The following is a 16517-nucleotide window of genomic DNA, read 5'->3' as shown; positions in this document are numbered from 1 at the left end:
CCGTAATCCGTATGCCGGTGCCAGATCACAATTGTGGCTATCTTACTATACGACGCAACGCCAACGAAACGGAGGACGGAATGAGCGCGAGCGAGTACCCGTCCCCGTGATATTGTTGGGTTGCGTTGGCGCCCCCGCCAACGCAACACAACAATATTGACGGGGAACGGGTTAACTATGAGAGCGCGACTGACAGACGACGTGGAGTATGGAGTAGGAGTATAGTAAGATAGGAATGGATCTGAGTAAGACTGAAAGGAATGGATTTGAGTAAGACTGAAAGGAATGGATTTGAGTAAGACTGAAAGGAATAGATTTGAGTAAGACTCAAAGGAACGGGTCTGAATAAGACTGAAAGGAATGGATTTGAGTAAGACTGAAAGGAATGGATTTGAGTAAGACTGAAAGTTATGGATTTAAATAAGACTCAAAGGAATGGATTTAAATAAGACTCAAAGGAATGATTTTAAATAAGACTGAAAGGAATGGTTTTATGTAAGACTGAAAGGAATAGATTTGAGTAAGACTGAAAGGAATGGATTTGAGTAAGACTGAAAGTTATGGATTTAAATAAGACTGAAAGGAATGGTTTTAAGTAAGACTGAAAGGAATAGATTTGAGTAAGACTGAAAGGTATGGATTTAAATAAGACTGAAAGGAATGGATTTAAATAAGACTGAATGGAATGGATTTAAATAAGACTGAAAGGAATGGACTTAAGTAAGACTCAAAGGAATGGATTTAAGTAAGACTGAAAGGAATAGATTTGAGTAAGACTGCATAATTTGTCCCATTTTTTTTATGACCATCTCAAATGTGGCATAAATCTTTTGTGTCTAACCTATAATATTGTGAGCACATTGCTTCAAGTACAACTTTTGAACCCCAGAAGTTTAATGAAATTGCAATAGTGCACATCAAGACAAAACAATATCACTTACCAATCATGATGCAAGCACACGTGCGCATTCAATGGCAGAGAGTCGGTGACGAGAAAAATGATGTGACCTATCCTGTTGGGGTTTGTCCAAACAGTTTCACATGAAAGTAGATAGTTGCTTACATTGCATCAAAATATGGTGATGACAACCAGAATCACAAATGTGGTGGAAAGTAGATGTGAAGGTTTATTTTTATTGTATAGAGGACTCTATTAGATTTTGAAACCATTACAGTAATGAATTATTTTTTTTTTTTACACATTCATACACTCCTGTTTTTAGCTCGGTTTATTTTGCTCACAAGATTACACTATGCTTGATTTGTCCTTTCCTTTGTAGAGCAGCAGGATGAGTGTGTGTATTGGATTTCTAACATAGCTTTAACAATTTGTTATGATGTATGCAGTGTGCTAGCTTATAGTAATGTCTAGCATGGGCGTAAGTTCCAACCAGTCACATTATCCTGATACCTGGTTAACCCAGGGTTTCCATGCTATCGGCAAAAAAGTTGGGAGAAATGATTATAAAAAAATTCCCAACTGAAAAGTCATTGAATTTCACAAATATTGATGAAAGTCTGGAAAAACTTGAATTATCCGCCAGCACTTGATGCCCAAACCAATCACATAATTGAGTCGTAACTGAACAGATCGTAAGTTAAATTTATCTAGTTCTAAGCAGAATATTCGGAGGGTGCATTATTGCTCACTTGGGTGCTTGATATAAACATCTATGCTGAGTAAATCCAAACACTCGGTGGATTAGATTCATCTAGTAGACTTTTATTTTCAAAGTCAGCTGGATATCCTTATCTTTCCTTGCATGAAAGGTATGAAAACCGGTCTAGCATCAGAAGAGGCCAACATGGTGGTGGCAAAGTGTACCCATTTACCGGATGGCCAAGCAAACTTAAAATGTTGTTAGATCAAGTGATACATGCATGAAATCGTTAGGTAAATTACCCATTTTCTCAGAAATTGTGACCATTATAATCTTTTTGTCTTTTAATCTGCTGAAGGACAAGATAAAACTAAAGCGTTGATGAAATGTGACCTGCTACTCGTGATTTGCACAAGTACACGAATCTAACAACCCCCATTTTCAACTGTTACAGAGAAGAAGAAAAAAATGTGAAATATTAACCCTTTACCTCGTACAAGCGTCTTTGGACGCCTCTATTCCATTCGCATGGAAGCGCCTTTTGACGCCTCTACAAGATTCGCATAGAAGCGCCTTTTGACGCCTGTGGTAAACATAAGCCATTTTGAGCTAGTTTTCGTAGCGCCACCTTCGGGGGAAACCCCCCCATTACATACTACATTCATTTCTGTGAATGACAATTACGTCAGATCACGTGGTCGCTATTCATGCACTGGTCGATATCGGCTATTTAAAGTAACTGGGTCGTAATCTCCACTCTCCAAAATGGCAGCCGCAGATTTCATTCAGTACATACGAAGTTTTCACGATTAGAATAACAACCACGAAAGATTCAATAAATTAGGTAAAGTCTCTGATATTGATGTAGGCAGCAATTAGTTTTTATAAATTGTCAAATTCAGATGACTTGGTGATGTAGACGCACACAAAAACATTGTAAATTTCGAGTATCGGAAATGGCAGCTATGGTTGGTCACGCGGCCTCACAGACATGATGGTGAACGAGTTCTCTCAAGATTTTAAAGCACATAAAAAAAATTCTTCTGTGGAAAATAATTACACAGCTATAACAATTGGACATTACTTTTAAATTTTTCCACATATATGTGTACCAAAAATGTAAAATGGTTAAAATTAATGTTAAACGTAACAACACTACATTGCTTAACAGTTCACAGGCAGGATTTCATTCAGTACTTACGAAGTTTTCACGAGTAGAATCACAACCACGAAAGATTCAATAACCTTGGTAAAGGATATGATATTTATGTAAGCAGCAATTAGTTTTTATTGATTATCAAATTCAGATGACTTAATGTTGTAGACGCAGACGAAAAACGTGTAAATTTCAAGTATGGGAAATGGCAGCTACGGTCGGTCACGCGGCCTCACTGACATGAAGGTGACTGAGTTCTCTCTCGATTTTATAGCACATAAAATATTCTTTTGTGAAAAATAATTACACAGCTATAACAATCAGACTTTACTCTTCAATTTTTCCACATATAATAGATGTCTACCTAAAACGTAAAATGGTTAAAACTGCTGTTAACCCTTTACCTGATACAACCGTCTTTGGACGCCTCTACAAAAGTCGCATGAAAGCGACTTTTGACGCTTCTACAAAAGTCCCATAGAAGCGCCTTTTGACGTCTGCTGTAAACATCAGCCATTTTAAGCCGGTTTTCGTAGCGCCACCTTCGGGGAAAACCCCTTATTAGATACTGCATTCATTTCTGTGAATGACAATTACGTCAGATCATGTGGTCACTGTTTATGTACTGGTCGATATCTGCTATTTAAAGTAACTGGGTCGTAATCTCCACTCTCCAAAATGGCGGTCGCGGATTTCATTCAGTACTTACGAAGTTTTCATGATTAGAATCACAACTATGAAAGATTCAATAACCTAGGTAAAGGCTCTGATATTGATATAGGCTGCAATTAGTTTTTATAAATTATCAAATTTAGATGACTTAGTGATGTAGACACAGATGAAAAACTTGTAAATTTCGAGTATGAGAAATGGCAGCACTACGGTTGGTCACACGGCCTCACTGACATGACGGTGAACGAATTCTCTCCAGATTTTAAAGCACATAACAAATTCTTCCGTGATAAATAATTACACAGCTATAACAATCGGACTTTACTCTTAAATTGTTCCACATGTAATAGATGTGTACCAAAAATGTAAAATGGTTAAAATTGCTGTTAAACGTAACATACACTACATTGCTTATTAGTTCACAGGCAAGCTATGCGTATGCGGTCGACTAGGTAACCTGTGTTCTATGTATAGCGAGCTGCACTTTGTCACTATGCTCTATGAGGTAAAGGGTTAAACGTAACACCACTACATTGCTTAACAATTCAGAGGCATGCCTATGCGGATGCCATCTGCTAGGTAACAGGTGTTCTATTTATAGTGTGCTGCACTTTGTCACTATGCTCTATGAGGTAAAGGGTTAAATGAAAGTCGAGTACTAATTGTACTAAAATGTGAAAATGAAATAAAACAAATTTTTCTATAGTTATATATTCCAAGAAGAACAACTGGAGTTTTGTTGTATCACGTGACTACCACTTTGACGTATGCTGTCTGCTTGATAAATCAGACTGGCTAGATTGTTGGTTTTTACAAAAAAGTATCGGACTTTCATTTAATGTAATTGAATTTCTGTACAACTCCATTAAAAAAGGAGTTTGTTGTCGATAGCATGTGACTATTGGGCTTCCGATGTCCTTGTTTGAGATTTCTGAAGTCGTGTGACTAATAATGCAAATGGCGAGTACAGGGTCAGGTTTCATGTTCGCTGTAGTTTCTTCTAGTCCGTCGGTGGATAAAGACATAACAATTATAATACTTTCCTACTGATTTCATACAGGTATAAGGCGATATAACATACACTTAAATTTTCTAGTCCTGCTGGTAAGCAAATACCATATGTTGCAACCGCACGGTGGCAACAAATTCCAAATTATCTATATGCATTTGCAATGACCCCACACCCAAATGACCAAATATGAAAAATTTGGTGGGAATCATTTGAGGAAGACGGGATTAGAAAATGGATTGCTATTCTTTTTAAGACAAATATGTGGTCCAGATTTTTAAATCTCGGAGCTGAAATGAGAAATTGTCATCCGTTATATTATAAAAAATGATACTAGGCCCTGTATCAATATAGGTTTGGGGACTGGTTTAATGTATTACAAGAAGGCTTCTTTACAGAAAATTCAGTCCTTGTTTATACAACAGTATATAATTCTGAAGATCTTTTGTTTTTTAAATGATTAGATCATCTTAAGGAGATCAAGTTGTTTGAAAAATCCTGTTCTGGATTTTATCGGCACATATAAATTCAGGGTTAAACTCTTTTCATTACAAAACATGATTCAAATTATTTGCGTTTATAGTTTTTTTTATATATATAGTGTAATAGGAAATATTTGCTTCCTAAAAGATGCATATATATATAGAGAGAGAGAGAGAGAGAATTCTTTAGAATCAAAAGTTTGAAAGGAATCAAAACTAATTATGTTGTTCCACTTTGCAACATAAAGCAGGTCAGCAGAAAAAAATAATTATTCTGTACATTGAAATGACTTTACGTGCCAGTTTATAGGAATATAATCAAAATCGTTTCACGTGATACATGTTGTGGTTTTCTACATGATCATCTTATCTGACTTGGATGTTTTGGAGAGTCTTGAAAGAGAAGCATCTTTAGATTTAGAAAATGTTTTATAATCTAAAATGTTCTTTAATTCCATTTAGTAGTCCTAATGCTGAGCACCAAATTTTGTTCAATAACAGTAATATAAAATTTTATTTTGACCTTGGAAGCCTAAACAACTGAAGGAAACCTGTTTGAAGCAAAAACCAAACAGCTCTACCTCGACTCCACATTTTTTTTCTTCCCCAGTAGGCTAGCCTAGCAGTCGAGAAAGCATACTGATTTCCTTGCAGTACCAGGTTTTGGTGGTTTAATTATTTATTGACTTTTGTTTTAAGTTTATTTAGAAACTCTTGACATTTGTACGTTTCCAGACTGCAACAAATAATTACTTTTTTTTGTCGTCCAAATACATCTTAAATTCTTTAATTAGGTGTCTGAAAACATAATGGTGAAGAAAAGATTTATTTTCCTCTTTTTGTTCTCTCTCCACCCCCCCCACCCCGTTAATGAAGTTACTGTTAGCTCACATGATGTGCTGCCATGAAGTAAAACGAGTATTTTGTTGAACACCATGGAAAGGATAATGAATAAAAAAAAAGGCATAACTTGCCTATATTGTCTATTTGATACGTGCCCATCCACCAGAAAACACAGCCATACATGTATTAGAGCTATGATCGTATGCGCATTTCCAAACCACTATGTTGGTAATCATGCTATCCACGTTAACCCTCTGCTGATCAGTGATCATTAACACATTAACCCCTGAGCCAAACGGCTAGGTAGCCCCCTGAAACATACTTGCAGAGATGACCTAGAGCAGTGTTGGCCTTTCCAGTGCCTGTATCCTTGAGACTAGCCGACGGCAATTGGATTGGAGATATTTATAGAAGGGGCTACTTGCAATAAAATTGTTATTTTATTTGTATTCATTTAATTCAGCTGAAATTTGGCACGGCAGTTCTCGATAAACTTACATACATAATGGTATAAATTTCATGCTACATGCAGAAATAAAACTAATGCATGATGGTGAAAACAAATGATGTACTTGCCAATTTGCTTCTCTTGCCGTGAATAATCCATAAAATCCATTATGAATTCAGAAGGAATTATTAACACCATCAACACATTAAATGTTTATATTTTATGTACACAAAAATTCCACTTGTCTCTTGTAAACTAAACGTCCTGTGAATACTGTACACAAATGGGCATATTTTACTTGCTCTTTACTTACCTTCCTTCCAAAGAACTCTCACTGAAATTTTTAAAACTAACAAAACACTTAACAAACCTTGAAATATGAACACTCATGTTAACAACGTATATTTCCCAAACATTTATTTAACAATTATTCAAAAGAAAAAGAAGCTCCACAAAATCAAATGCATTTGCATCAGGATCTAAATCCGTTGCTGGTCCTTTGTATAGCATCTTGTCAATGTGTGTTTTATCATTTAAGATCATCGATCAGCTCTACTTTCATTTTCTTCTTCAACATTCTCATTTTCGTCACTACCACTGTTATTTTCAGTAGCTTTTTCGATGTCGCCATCAATCTCGTCTGATTAAAATCCAGAAAATTCTCCATCAGAATCCGTCAAGTAAAAGTGTGCTCCTAGAGGCTGATTCTCATCAATGTGCATCAATTTAAAATCGAAATATTTTCACTAAATCGACTGATATCAAAGTGAAAAAAATTTCCCGCTGTTCAGCAATGTGCGCTCTATCTATGTAAGCTAAAATTTGATTGGTTAAACTGTCTGCATTGGTAGGAAATGGCTTTAAATCAGCCAATGGTTTGCGCCGAGTTAACTCGTCATGCGGGAGAAAGGCCTTGCTAAATACTGCCTCTTAAACTCGGCGCTCGGGAGACAAGCTATGCAAACTCGGCCACTTTAGCAAGGCTCGCGGGAGATCAAGGGTGTAAACGAGTACACTCGTCGCCCGGGGTTGATGTGTTAAAATGTACATCACAAACATGCGCAAGCTTTATTTCAGTGTAATTAAGATATTAATACAAACTAAATAAAAAGATGTTTGGAATTATAATTCATAAGATATTCATGACAAACATTTTAGTATGGAGAGTAGAAATACCCATACATGTAAGATGGCTGATCTTGGAACACCAAGGGTGAGAGGCTCCATATGGGCCGAGTGTTATATGCATGCCTAAGAAGGGTAAAAATAACAAAGTTGCAATGTACGAGTCGGATTGATTATTATGTTTGTTTGTTTTTTATTATAAAGGTGATCTATTGTGGTTCTCTCTTCTTTTTTTCTTCTTCAACTAGCTGACTGCTCAAAGATTGTTAACCTGTGGAATTTCTTTGACAAGTGTGTTTGGATATAAAGGCAGCCATCTGGATTTCATTAAAAGAGCACACAATGTACCTAACATTTAGCACCCACAATCAATATTTATCGTCTACAAAGAGGTTTATTACTTGTAGACAATAACTATGTTTAAACCTTGGTAAATAATCCCTCAGGGATAAGGGGTTTGTTTTGTTACTACAGTGCCAATGAATTTTATTAATCCATACCGACTGATGTATTGTTTAAAGATGTTAAGCAGGGCTCATGGTTTCTAATCAAAGTCAGAACTGTCACACCTGTATGAAGTAGTTCTGTGCGTAACAACGTCTACACAGACAACAATCATATTTTTGTTAGCTGAATCAAGCTATTAAAATGTGAAGTATAAATAAAATACCCACCACGGTGACTGTCAAAAGTTTATATACTGGATAGCTGTCATTGTGAAACGTGATATTGTTAGTACTGGAATAATTTTGATGGACAAGTTTATCATACGTTTTGCAACAAGCAAGGAAGCACTCTCACTTGCCAAAATCGTCTCCAAAGAGGCCAGTAGGCTGTCCACAGAAGCAACCTTGATTTAATGATTGTGAGGATGCAGCACAAAAAGAACCACCTACGAAGTAAGCTGCTCTAGATGACGAGTCTGATTATCTTGAACCTGAGAGTGCTCCATCTGGTTCTGTACATGGTCACTATAAACATTATGTATTGAAGCAAAAGCAATGTATCGTTAACAATGCAAAACTTCTGGGAATCGGGCCTACAGTTCAAGATTCTGAAATCCATGGTGAGTACATGGATGAAAATTTACTTTATGCAGATCTGAACTTGAACGGACATTTGCCTAGGTGTGGACGACCCATTTCATATGGACAAGCTATGGATAAGATAGCTCAATGGGTGCTCACTCAGCATGACTTAAAAATTCAAGTCAGTGTTGAGGGAATATGTATATATGCCAAGGAGCTCTTCTCCACAGAATTTCTGGAGAGAAATTCCATGCCAGTGACTCGTGGGGAGAGAGTTTCATGAAAAGACATGGGTTTGTGCTCAGAAGCAGGACCTCGATTGCCCAAAGTTTACCTAAGGATTTGGAAGAAAAGATTACTTGGTTCCACAAGTTTTCATGGATAGATGTGAGGACGAATTTGACAAGTTTATTAACTCATTCAGCCCCAGACCCGTTATCAGTATCACTGCTGCTATGCCCCAGCAGCGCTAAGCTGTGTCTAGCTGCGTGTGCCCCCCGAGTTTTACCTGTTTGAAAAATTTTGTAAACATCGTGCACATGCATTCACTCTTACCTTAATTTCTCTGCTTATATCCAATTAAAATCTAAGAAAGTTTCACCATTTATTGCAAATGAATTTGTCTACACAGTGATGTATTTTTTTTCCCTATTTGTCCAAGTCTTTCACGACTTATTTATACAGAATTTACAAAATTATGTGCAACGTTTATCCGCAAGAACTCTATCATCATCGCTGTCCGAATCGAAATCTCACAAAATGTCCAACTGCCGAACATATCTTTCGTCAGCTTGCTCAGTATTTTCAAGATCAAACCCGAGAAACTCTTCATTTTTGCTCTCATCAAAAATCACTCTTGCGTCCGCCGTCATTTACGATTTTTCATGAACAGAACACGTGTAGTTAAACCGCTTTCAAAACAGGAGCCCTTAGCTTCTGAACAATTCAAATTTCCGCAAATGAAAGTAAAATCATTTCTGATTGGTTAAATAGTTGTTAGTTCTTGGAATAAACCCATTTCTAACCAATCAGAGACGTTGAATCTAACACACATTCATCACGCTTGGAGACGGGATCGGCCATTGAATGCAGTAAAAAAATCACGACTACAGGCGGGATCGGCCATTGAATGCAGAAACCGGATCACGCGTACAGACGGGATCGGGGCTTAAAGGGTTAATAACATGGACAAGACGCCAATGTACTTTGATCATGTGCCAGGGTAAACGGTGGACATAGATGGAATGAAAAGCGTTCTGATTTGTACAACTGGAGTGGAGAAGAGAGACATTACTGTCATTTTTGCAGTTGCAGGTTCTGGCGACATATTACCTCCGAAGATTATTTTCTAGGGAAAGAGACATCTAGATCAAAAGAATGGATTATCACAGTTCAAGAGAAAGCATGGCTGGATGAAACGCTAATGCTGCTTTGGATTGAAGAAATTTATTTGCCATTCACCAGAAGAGAGCGATCACTTAGTTATGGACTCGTTCCAGGCTCAAATCACTGATGATGTGAAGAAACGGCGGCGTGGAAATGTTGTGCTGCAATAATACAAGGAGGCTGCACATCCAGGTTGCAACCTCTTGATGTGAGCATCAATAAACCTGTCAAGAGCTACCTCCACTGCAGCTGGACAGATTACATCAGGGATGCTACGATTGCATTAAAATCGTCTGATGAAAGCAGCAACGGACCGAGTTGTACATTCCATAGTCACGTTGAAGGAAAAGCGCACAATGATAATGAAATCTTTCAAGGTGTGTGGCATCGGTGTCAATCTGAGCGGAAGTGAAAACACACTGATCAGAAATGACAAATGATTAAACAATATGGATGACGATAGTGATACAGAATTTGCGGGCTTTTTGCCCGAGGACCTAAGAAAGGCTATGGACAAGCTACTTGAAATTGAATAGTATATTTAAATATATTACAGCATTAAATCATATTTCTTTTCATTCTTTGATACGGTTTCTTATTGTGTATAGCTTGGTATAAAAATACATATATATCGATCTATCTGCATACATACATACATAATGATTAAGAATTTAAAATGATATTAGTTAATGGAAGTTCATGATCACATTAAATAATTGGCGACCCAATGAAGCAAACTTTGTATCGGTTAAATTAATGGCAAACACTGAATTTTACATTAAAAAGAAGTAGCAGATCTTCCTAGATCCAAAAACATAACTTGTAGAAGAAATAGCGGAGCAACGTCTGAAAACTTGGAAGGCATTTAAATATTATATTAAAAAAAACGACAAATACAGTGTCCGAAAACGTGGTAAATATGGTACTTAAATTTTTAATGTTCTGCTCATCATGGAGATAACCTTGTAATCGCATCTCTTGAACCTCAAAAAAAAAAAAAAAGTTCCATGTAACTAGAATTGCCACCCCACCCTAACATAGATAAAAATCTAAAAGAGAATTCAAAACCACCATAAACCCAACCATCCACAGCTACATGTACTAATGTAACAGTGGCCTGAATTTGGATGATGTGAAAAGTATTCCAATCAATAACATTAACAGGATTCATGCAGAACCAGAGAACTGAAATTCGAAAGACTTTCCAATTAAAAGTTTTAAGTTATCAATGACGCTCATGGTATCAAGTATTCTGTTTCAGTTGCCAATTTAAATACAAGAAACAATACAGAAATGTGTAAGGGAAATGTTATTTTTTTAAGTCCATGTAACTAGATCCAGATATTAACCATTGCTATTTAGCTACCGGGTACTAGACTTTCTTCTCCAGCTGAAACTTAATTTTATCTAGTCACGCCTCCCACTTGTTACAAAAGGCTAGAGGAAACTGCCATAGTTCACTATTTACTTGTCACTTCAATATCCATTGTTCTTTCTTTCCTTTCTTGATTCCTACTGAAATCAAAATCTCTAAAAACCATTACCTCTGTCAATTTTTTTGAGCTAAATCTGTTCTTCACCTGTGTATAATCGGTATTCTGTGACGAGATGCTCCTGCTGATGGTGGCTAACTTGACCAGATGGGACAAGTTTGGAAACGGATCCTCCCGTTTATTTTCTATTTCACAGCTCACAGGTAATGTTTTTTTTAGTTATTTTGGCTCCAAAAAAGATTCGTCACTAACATAATCTGCTTAAGTTTCACTTTCTTGAATCGATGCCTTATTGACTAGTATGCCAGACTGCCATCTGTTTGATAATACTGTAGTGGATTTTCAAGACCATTAATGCCATGGACTGCTTGTTTAGATGGCTATTTGATCAAATACATGTATTTACTTCCTAATGTTATTTTCAGATTATTAAATTTATCTGAATCCTTACAAGACTACATTATGCTCATGTAATTGAATAATGCATTTTTAAGAACAGCTATTACTTTTTTGGGATTTGCCAGGGTCGCATTATCACATGTTGAGAGTCGTTCACAAACCTGAAGATATTACACCAAATTTGAAATCTAACAAGAGCATGTAGTCAAAATTTCCAAACATCAGCAGTTTCTCACCAACAAAGGGAATCTGTAAATGTGTTGCAAATGTCGTTACTTTTTATTGTACCTGAAACTAAATAAACGTGCAATATTCCTACACTTCATAACGTTAATAAACATGATGAAAATGTATCCCTAGGTTTTTCCTATCTAGGATAATTTGGTGCTAAATTGTACCTGATTGTACATTAGAATTCACCTCGCATTGATTTACTCTCTGATAAAAGCAAATCCAGATGAATCGAAGAATATAAATTTGTATTACCATTCACTGTTTCAGTTGCACTGGTTCTTGAAAATTGAGTCATAAAAAAACATTGAGACAATACTAGAAAACAATCCTCAAGAATATGGAGCTTATCCACGTTTATAAGTTCATAGATTTGTACTAAGAAATGTCTAATGAACAGCCCAGAAGATTATACTACATGGTGTTGGTGATCAGACCTACTAAAGCTGCATCTCTAGTGTTTGAAAAGTATTTATTATATGGTGTGTATATTTTCAAGCTTTCCAATTTATGTCAGTTCTGGTTCTAAGCATACAAACAACCTACTTAATTCGAAGCTCAATTTCAGACTGTCTAGATGTATCGGCTAAAATTCCTTTTTAACACTTTTCCAGCTCCAATATTCTGATGTGTCTTGTGGCTTTAAATATATATTGACGTCACTATCATCACCTAGTATTCGCCAAGCTTAATCATCCAGCCAGTATTAAATGTGCATTTGTAAAATTTCTTTGATGCATGGTTGAAACTGCAACAGAATGTCTTTTCCAGGATCCAATGTGCCAATTAAACCTGGTGAAGTGAAAGTGTTATGATGCCATGTGAAAGGGGTTCTATGCATGATGTCTGATTACTTCATGTGAATTATGACATTAGTGGAATTGACAGCATATGACAGAAAATCTACCCTTACTTCCAGTCATATCACATAACCTGAAATAAATGACTCGAAAGTAAAATTTTCATCACATTTTTCTTTATATTGATGACTTTCAAGGCCTTGAATTGAGGTGTTTCTGAATGACTTTATATGATTGAGAAAACCCTGCAGTGATCCAAGATGTTCTTGACTGAATTCACTACAGTTCCAAATTGACGATTCTTTCCAAGAATATTCTTGAGCACTGAAATTTTAGAGAATAATTTGAATAAAATTCACAAAAATAAAAACTGAATACTACAAATGATTCTGATGTTGCAAGAATGAACAATTTTGGACGTAAACAAGATTATTTTTAACAAATTTTGTTTACTAAAACTGTAACATAGAAAACATCTGGTACAACAGGTTTTTGGAGAGATCCCAGTAGCCTAAACCCAGACCCAGAAAAGTATGTTTACTGTTTGTTGATAATGATCCTAATGTTTAACAAACACTCCTTGAGAAATATGAACTTTATATTTTGTGTTTACAAAATAGACATTTGTGTCTCTAGTTGGGTACTATGAACTTGATCTTGGACAAGGTCAAGTGCAAAATACAATTGTGCATAGACTGTAAGTGTGGAGAAGAAAACTAACAAATGTACAGAACAATATTCAGATTCTTGGGGTTTAATGAAAGGAGGAAAGGCAATAATTATATTAATTGGAAATGTATCGATTTAAATCCATCATGTGGGAGAGGTTAATTGCTATCACCACATGAAACAGAAGAAATCAAATTGGAAAACTAAAACTTTGGTCAAGAGTAGGCTAGGCAACATAGCGGCAGTCACCCCTCCAGTAAAAATGAGGCTAGCCAAGGCTAGGTCGGTGGTTACCATAGCTTCTCATACTGGGCTTCAACACGCTGAAAGCACTTGTCAGAAGGGTTGTTCCACCTTCTCAAGAATTCAGCCCTGAATACTTGCAAGGTCTTGCACAAACACAATTGAAACCTTGCTACGCATTTAGTCCCATTTTGGAGGTGTTGTACCGTATATGGACTCTAGGATCAACAACATAGGTCCTTTCATCTGAAACTGGCCAGAAAGCAGGGTCAGCCTGACCACCCCAGGTGCCCTCGGTCAAATTCTTCAAACTCGTGCGGTCCCAGTACAAGCAGCAATCCTATTTTAAACCTCTCCTGCCCATCAGTTGCCCAATGGGGTAGCTGAAGAAATCTTTGTGGGTCCTTCCCTAAGGGGGGGTTCTTGTGCAGTAGATACTCCTCCATCAGTCCCAGCGAGGTCTCTTTTCAAAAGTCTGGAAACGGCTTGCCATGAAATCTCTTCTAGGGACTTTGAACCTGTGAGGGACCTGATTCCCCAAACAAGACTTTATTTGTGCCATCTCCAGTTTCTTTAGTGAACTGGAAACCATGTAGGGACCCCCTAGCAGGTGAGATGTCTCATGGACCAGACTTGCACCATTAACTTGGGTTGATGGGGGGAAATCTAAAATGGAATCCCATGCACACACCTGAACCCCATCTCAGGGCAGGGCAAAGAACCTGTAGGAAAGTTCTTCAGGGTACCCAACAATAATCCTTCCTCCATGTGGACAGTCTTGAAATGGGGATAGTATTCCCAGTCCTACAGGGGTGCATGAAGTTCCTGGGTGATTTGTCTCTGGAGAGGTTTTGGAACCTCCTTCACCAAGCAACCTTAAATGGATTTATAATCCATGCTGGTCACATTCCAGCAAGAATATTGTCATGAAAAGTCCAAGGAAGGGCAGGATAGTGGTTTTGGAGTGGACAATGCATCAATCCATTGACTTGTGGGAGGGTGGGGAAACTTGGTGGACTATAAAAGTTGTTTGCCATCTGTAATCATAATTAATACAAACTGGCATTGATGTCTGCAGGGTGAATAGTATATTCAACATTAACTTGCTTTAGTAATACTTTCTGTAACCCATGCTACCATAAAAACTGTCATTTGCACTCACAGCGAATATATATTCAAATACTGTATTTACTCGCATATAAACCCATAATAAGCCATCCCGCCACCTGACCCCACCCAACTGAACAGGTATAAACACTAAAAAGTGCATGATACACATATAAGCTGACCCAAAGTCTGAGACAACATCATAAGATGCACACCAGATTAAAGTGACTTTAGGTACGATTTGCACTGTACAAGTACCACACATTATAGTACAGACTGGTCTCCAGGGTAAACTTGAACTGGACTGTGAATTATCAAGTCTTTTTTAACCTATATTTGATTTCGTAATGGAGAAATCAGAAAATATGCACATGCAAAATACAGTTGAGTAAGTGTTGGGACATTGAGAATTATTTTTCACATGCAAATACGTCTTAGGTCACGGGGGACAAAATTATTGTTGATCCACAAATAAACCGACCCCACTTCTTCCAGACCTTTATTTTTTCCTAAATTGTTCGGCTTATAAGCGAGTATATAAGGCAATAATTTTTTATTTGCGAGCTGTCGTATAGCTAACTGGATATAATAAAAGCAGGACTGTTTAGCACCATGTCCTTAATGTAATTGGTTGATATTTCTCTCTCATTTGTGATTTTGTTGGATCCAGCACTGTCTGGTACATATTTACGTGAATGAACAATGTTTCACGTGTTATCTGACAAGCAATACATTTTACAGTATGGATGCATACGTTACATATATGAAATTTGTGGATATATTTTTGTCTTTAATAAATGTCCATAAAAAATGGAATAAATATTAATACAAAGTTAGTTTCTTTCAATTTATTACCAAAATATCAATTTGTTTTGTTTCTCGAGTCATTTTATTTCGTTAATACATGCAGAGGGGGAAGAGGTGCACAAATTCAACACAGATTTGTTTTGTTTCTCAAGTCTTGGTACATGTGACCTAAGTGATGAAACTTTCCCTGTAAGTTCTGGGACAGGAAAATGTTTAATTTATCATGTCCCAAGATATGCAGTCGATACAGTACTGCAAGTTCACTTAAATTTTCACTTTGTAACTTTGAGAAATAAATTATTTATTAATAACTTGTTGGTTTTGCTTCTTTCTGTTACTTAGTTCAAGACCATAGAGTTGTAACAAGAACCTGATACATCATCATTTTCAGGATTTATCGCTCTTCAATGCCTATTCTCCGAACTTTAGTTTTGGTAGCACAACCTTATGGGGGACTTTTTTTGTTTTTAATCACGCTGGCATGCACTCCTTATATTGATGAAAACTTTAAACATTTCCAGCATTCCATAGCATCATTCAGAGGAGTTGTAGTCGCTGACTGTTCTTCTCCTCAACTTTGGTTTCAACAGCACATATACAAAGAACTGTTGTTGTATGTCGACTGAATCTGGATTGCAATTTTATGAGAATCTAAATGTGTTCATACAAGAGGAACGAGAAAACCCAACAAAATAATTGATATTTATTTCTGTTTCTGTTTCAGTTTCTTGATTCCTGTTAGGTCTTCTTTTCTCACATACTGAATGCCATTTTTGTATCTTCCGACTTGGCCATCAACTATTCCAATATCATCTGATGCTTTTGGTCTGAAATAATAATGCATATTGTGAATAAGACAAGTATACACGAGGGGGTTTAGGATGCATCTGAAATTTTCTATTGTGCCAACTTCAAAAATCAGAAATGAAAGAAACATTGACCCAAAAAAAACCTGGAAAGAAGAGTAAATATTTAAAACACTACCAAATTTAAAAAATAAAAATAAAAGAACGTGTAC

General features: G+C 36.6%; 1 protein-coding gene across 4 annotated transcripts in view; it reads right to left on the bottom strand.

Moving 5' to 3' along the window:
* Positions 1-15525: 15525 nt before the first annotated feature.
* Positions 15526-16517, bottom strand: part of LOC149780227 (uncharacterized) — a 33214-nt gene continuing 32222 nt past the window's right edge. For all 4 annotated transcript variants that reach the window (XM_089937001.1, XM_089936998.1, XM_089936999.1 and 1 more), the window contains exon 7: positions 15526-16326. In XM_089937001.1, coding sequence (XP_089793127.1) covers positions 16203-16326 — 124 coding nt within the window. In that variant the 3' untranslated portion in view covers positions 15526-16202. The remainder of the gene's footprint in view (positions 16327-16517) is intronic.

Source organism: Sinohyriopsis cumingii, chromosome 16, assembly GCF_028554795.1.
Source record: "Sinohyriopsis cumingii isolate HCF-2022 chromosome 16, ASM2855479v2, whole genome shotgun sequence".
Classification (NCBI taxonomy): domain Eukaryota; kingdom Metazoa; phylum Mollusca; class Bivalvia; order Unionida; family Unionidae; genus Sinohyriopsis; species Sinohyriopsis cumingii.
This window is presented reverse-complemented; position numbering and strand designations above follow the sequence as displayed.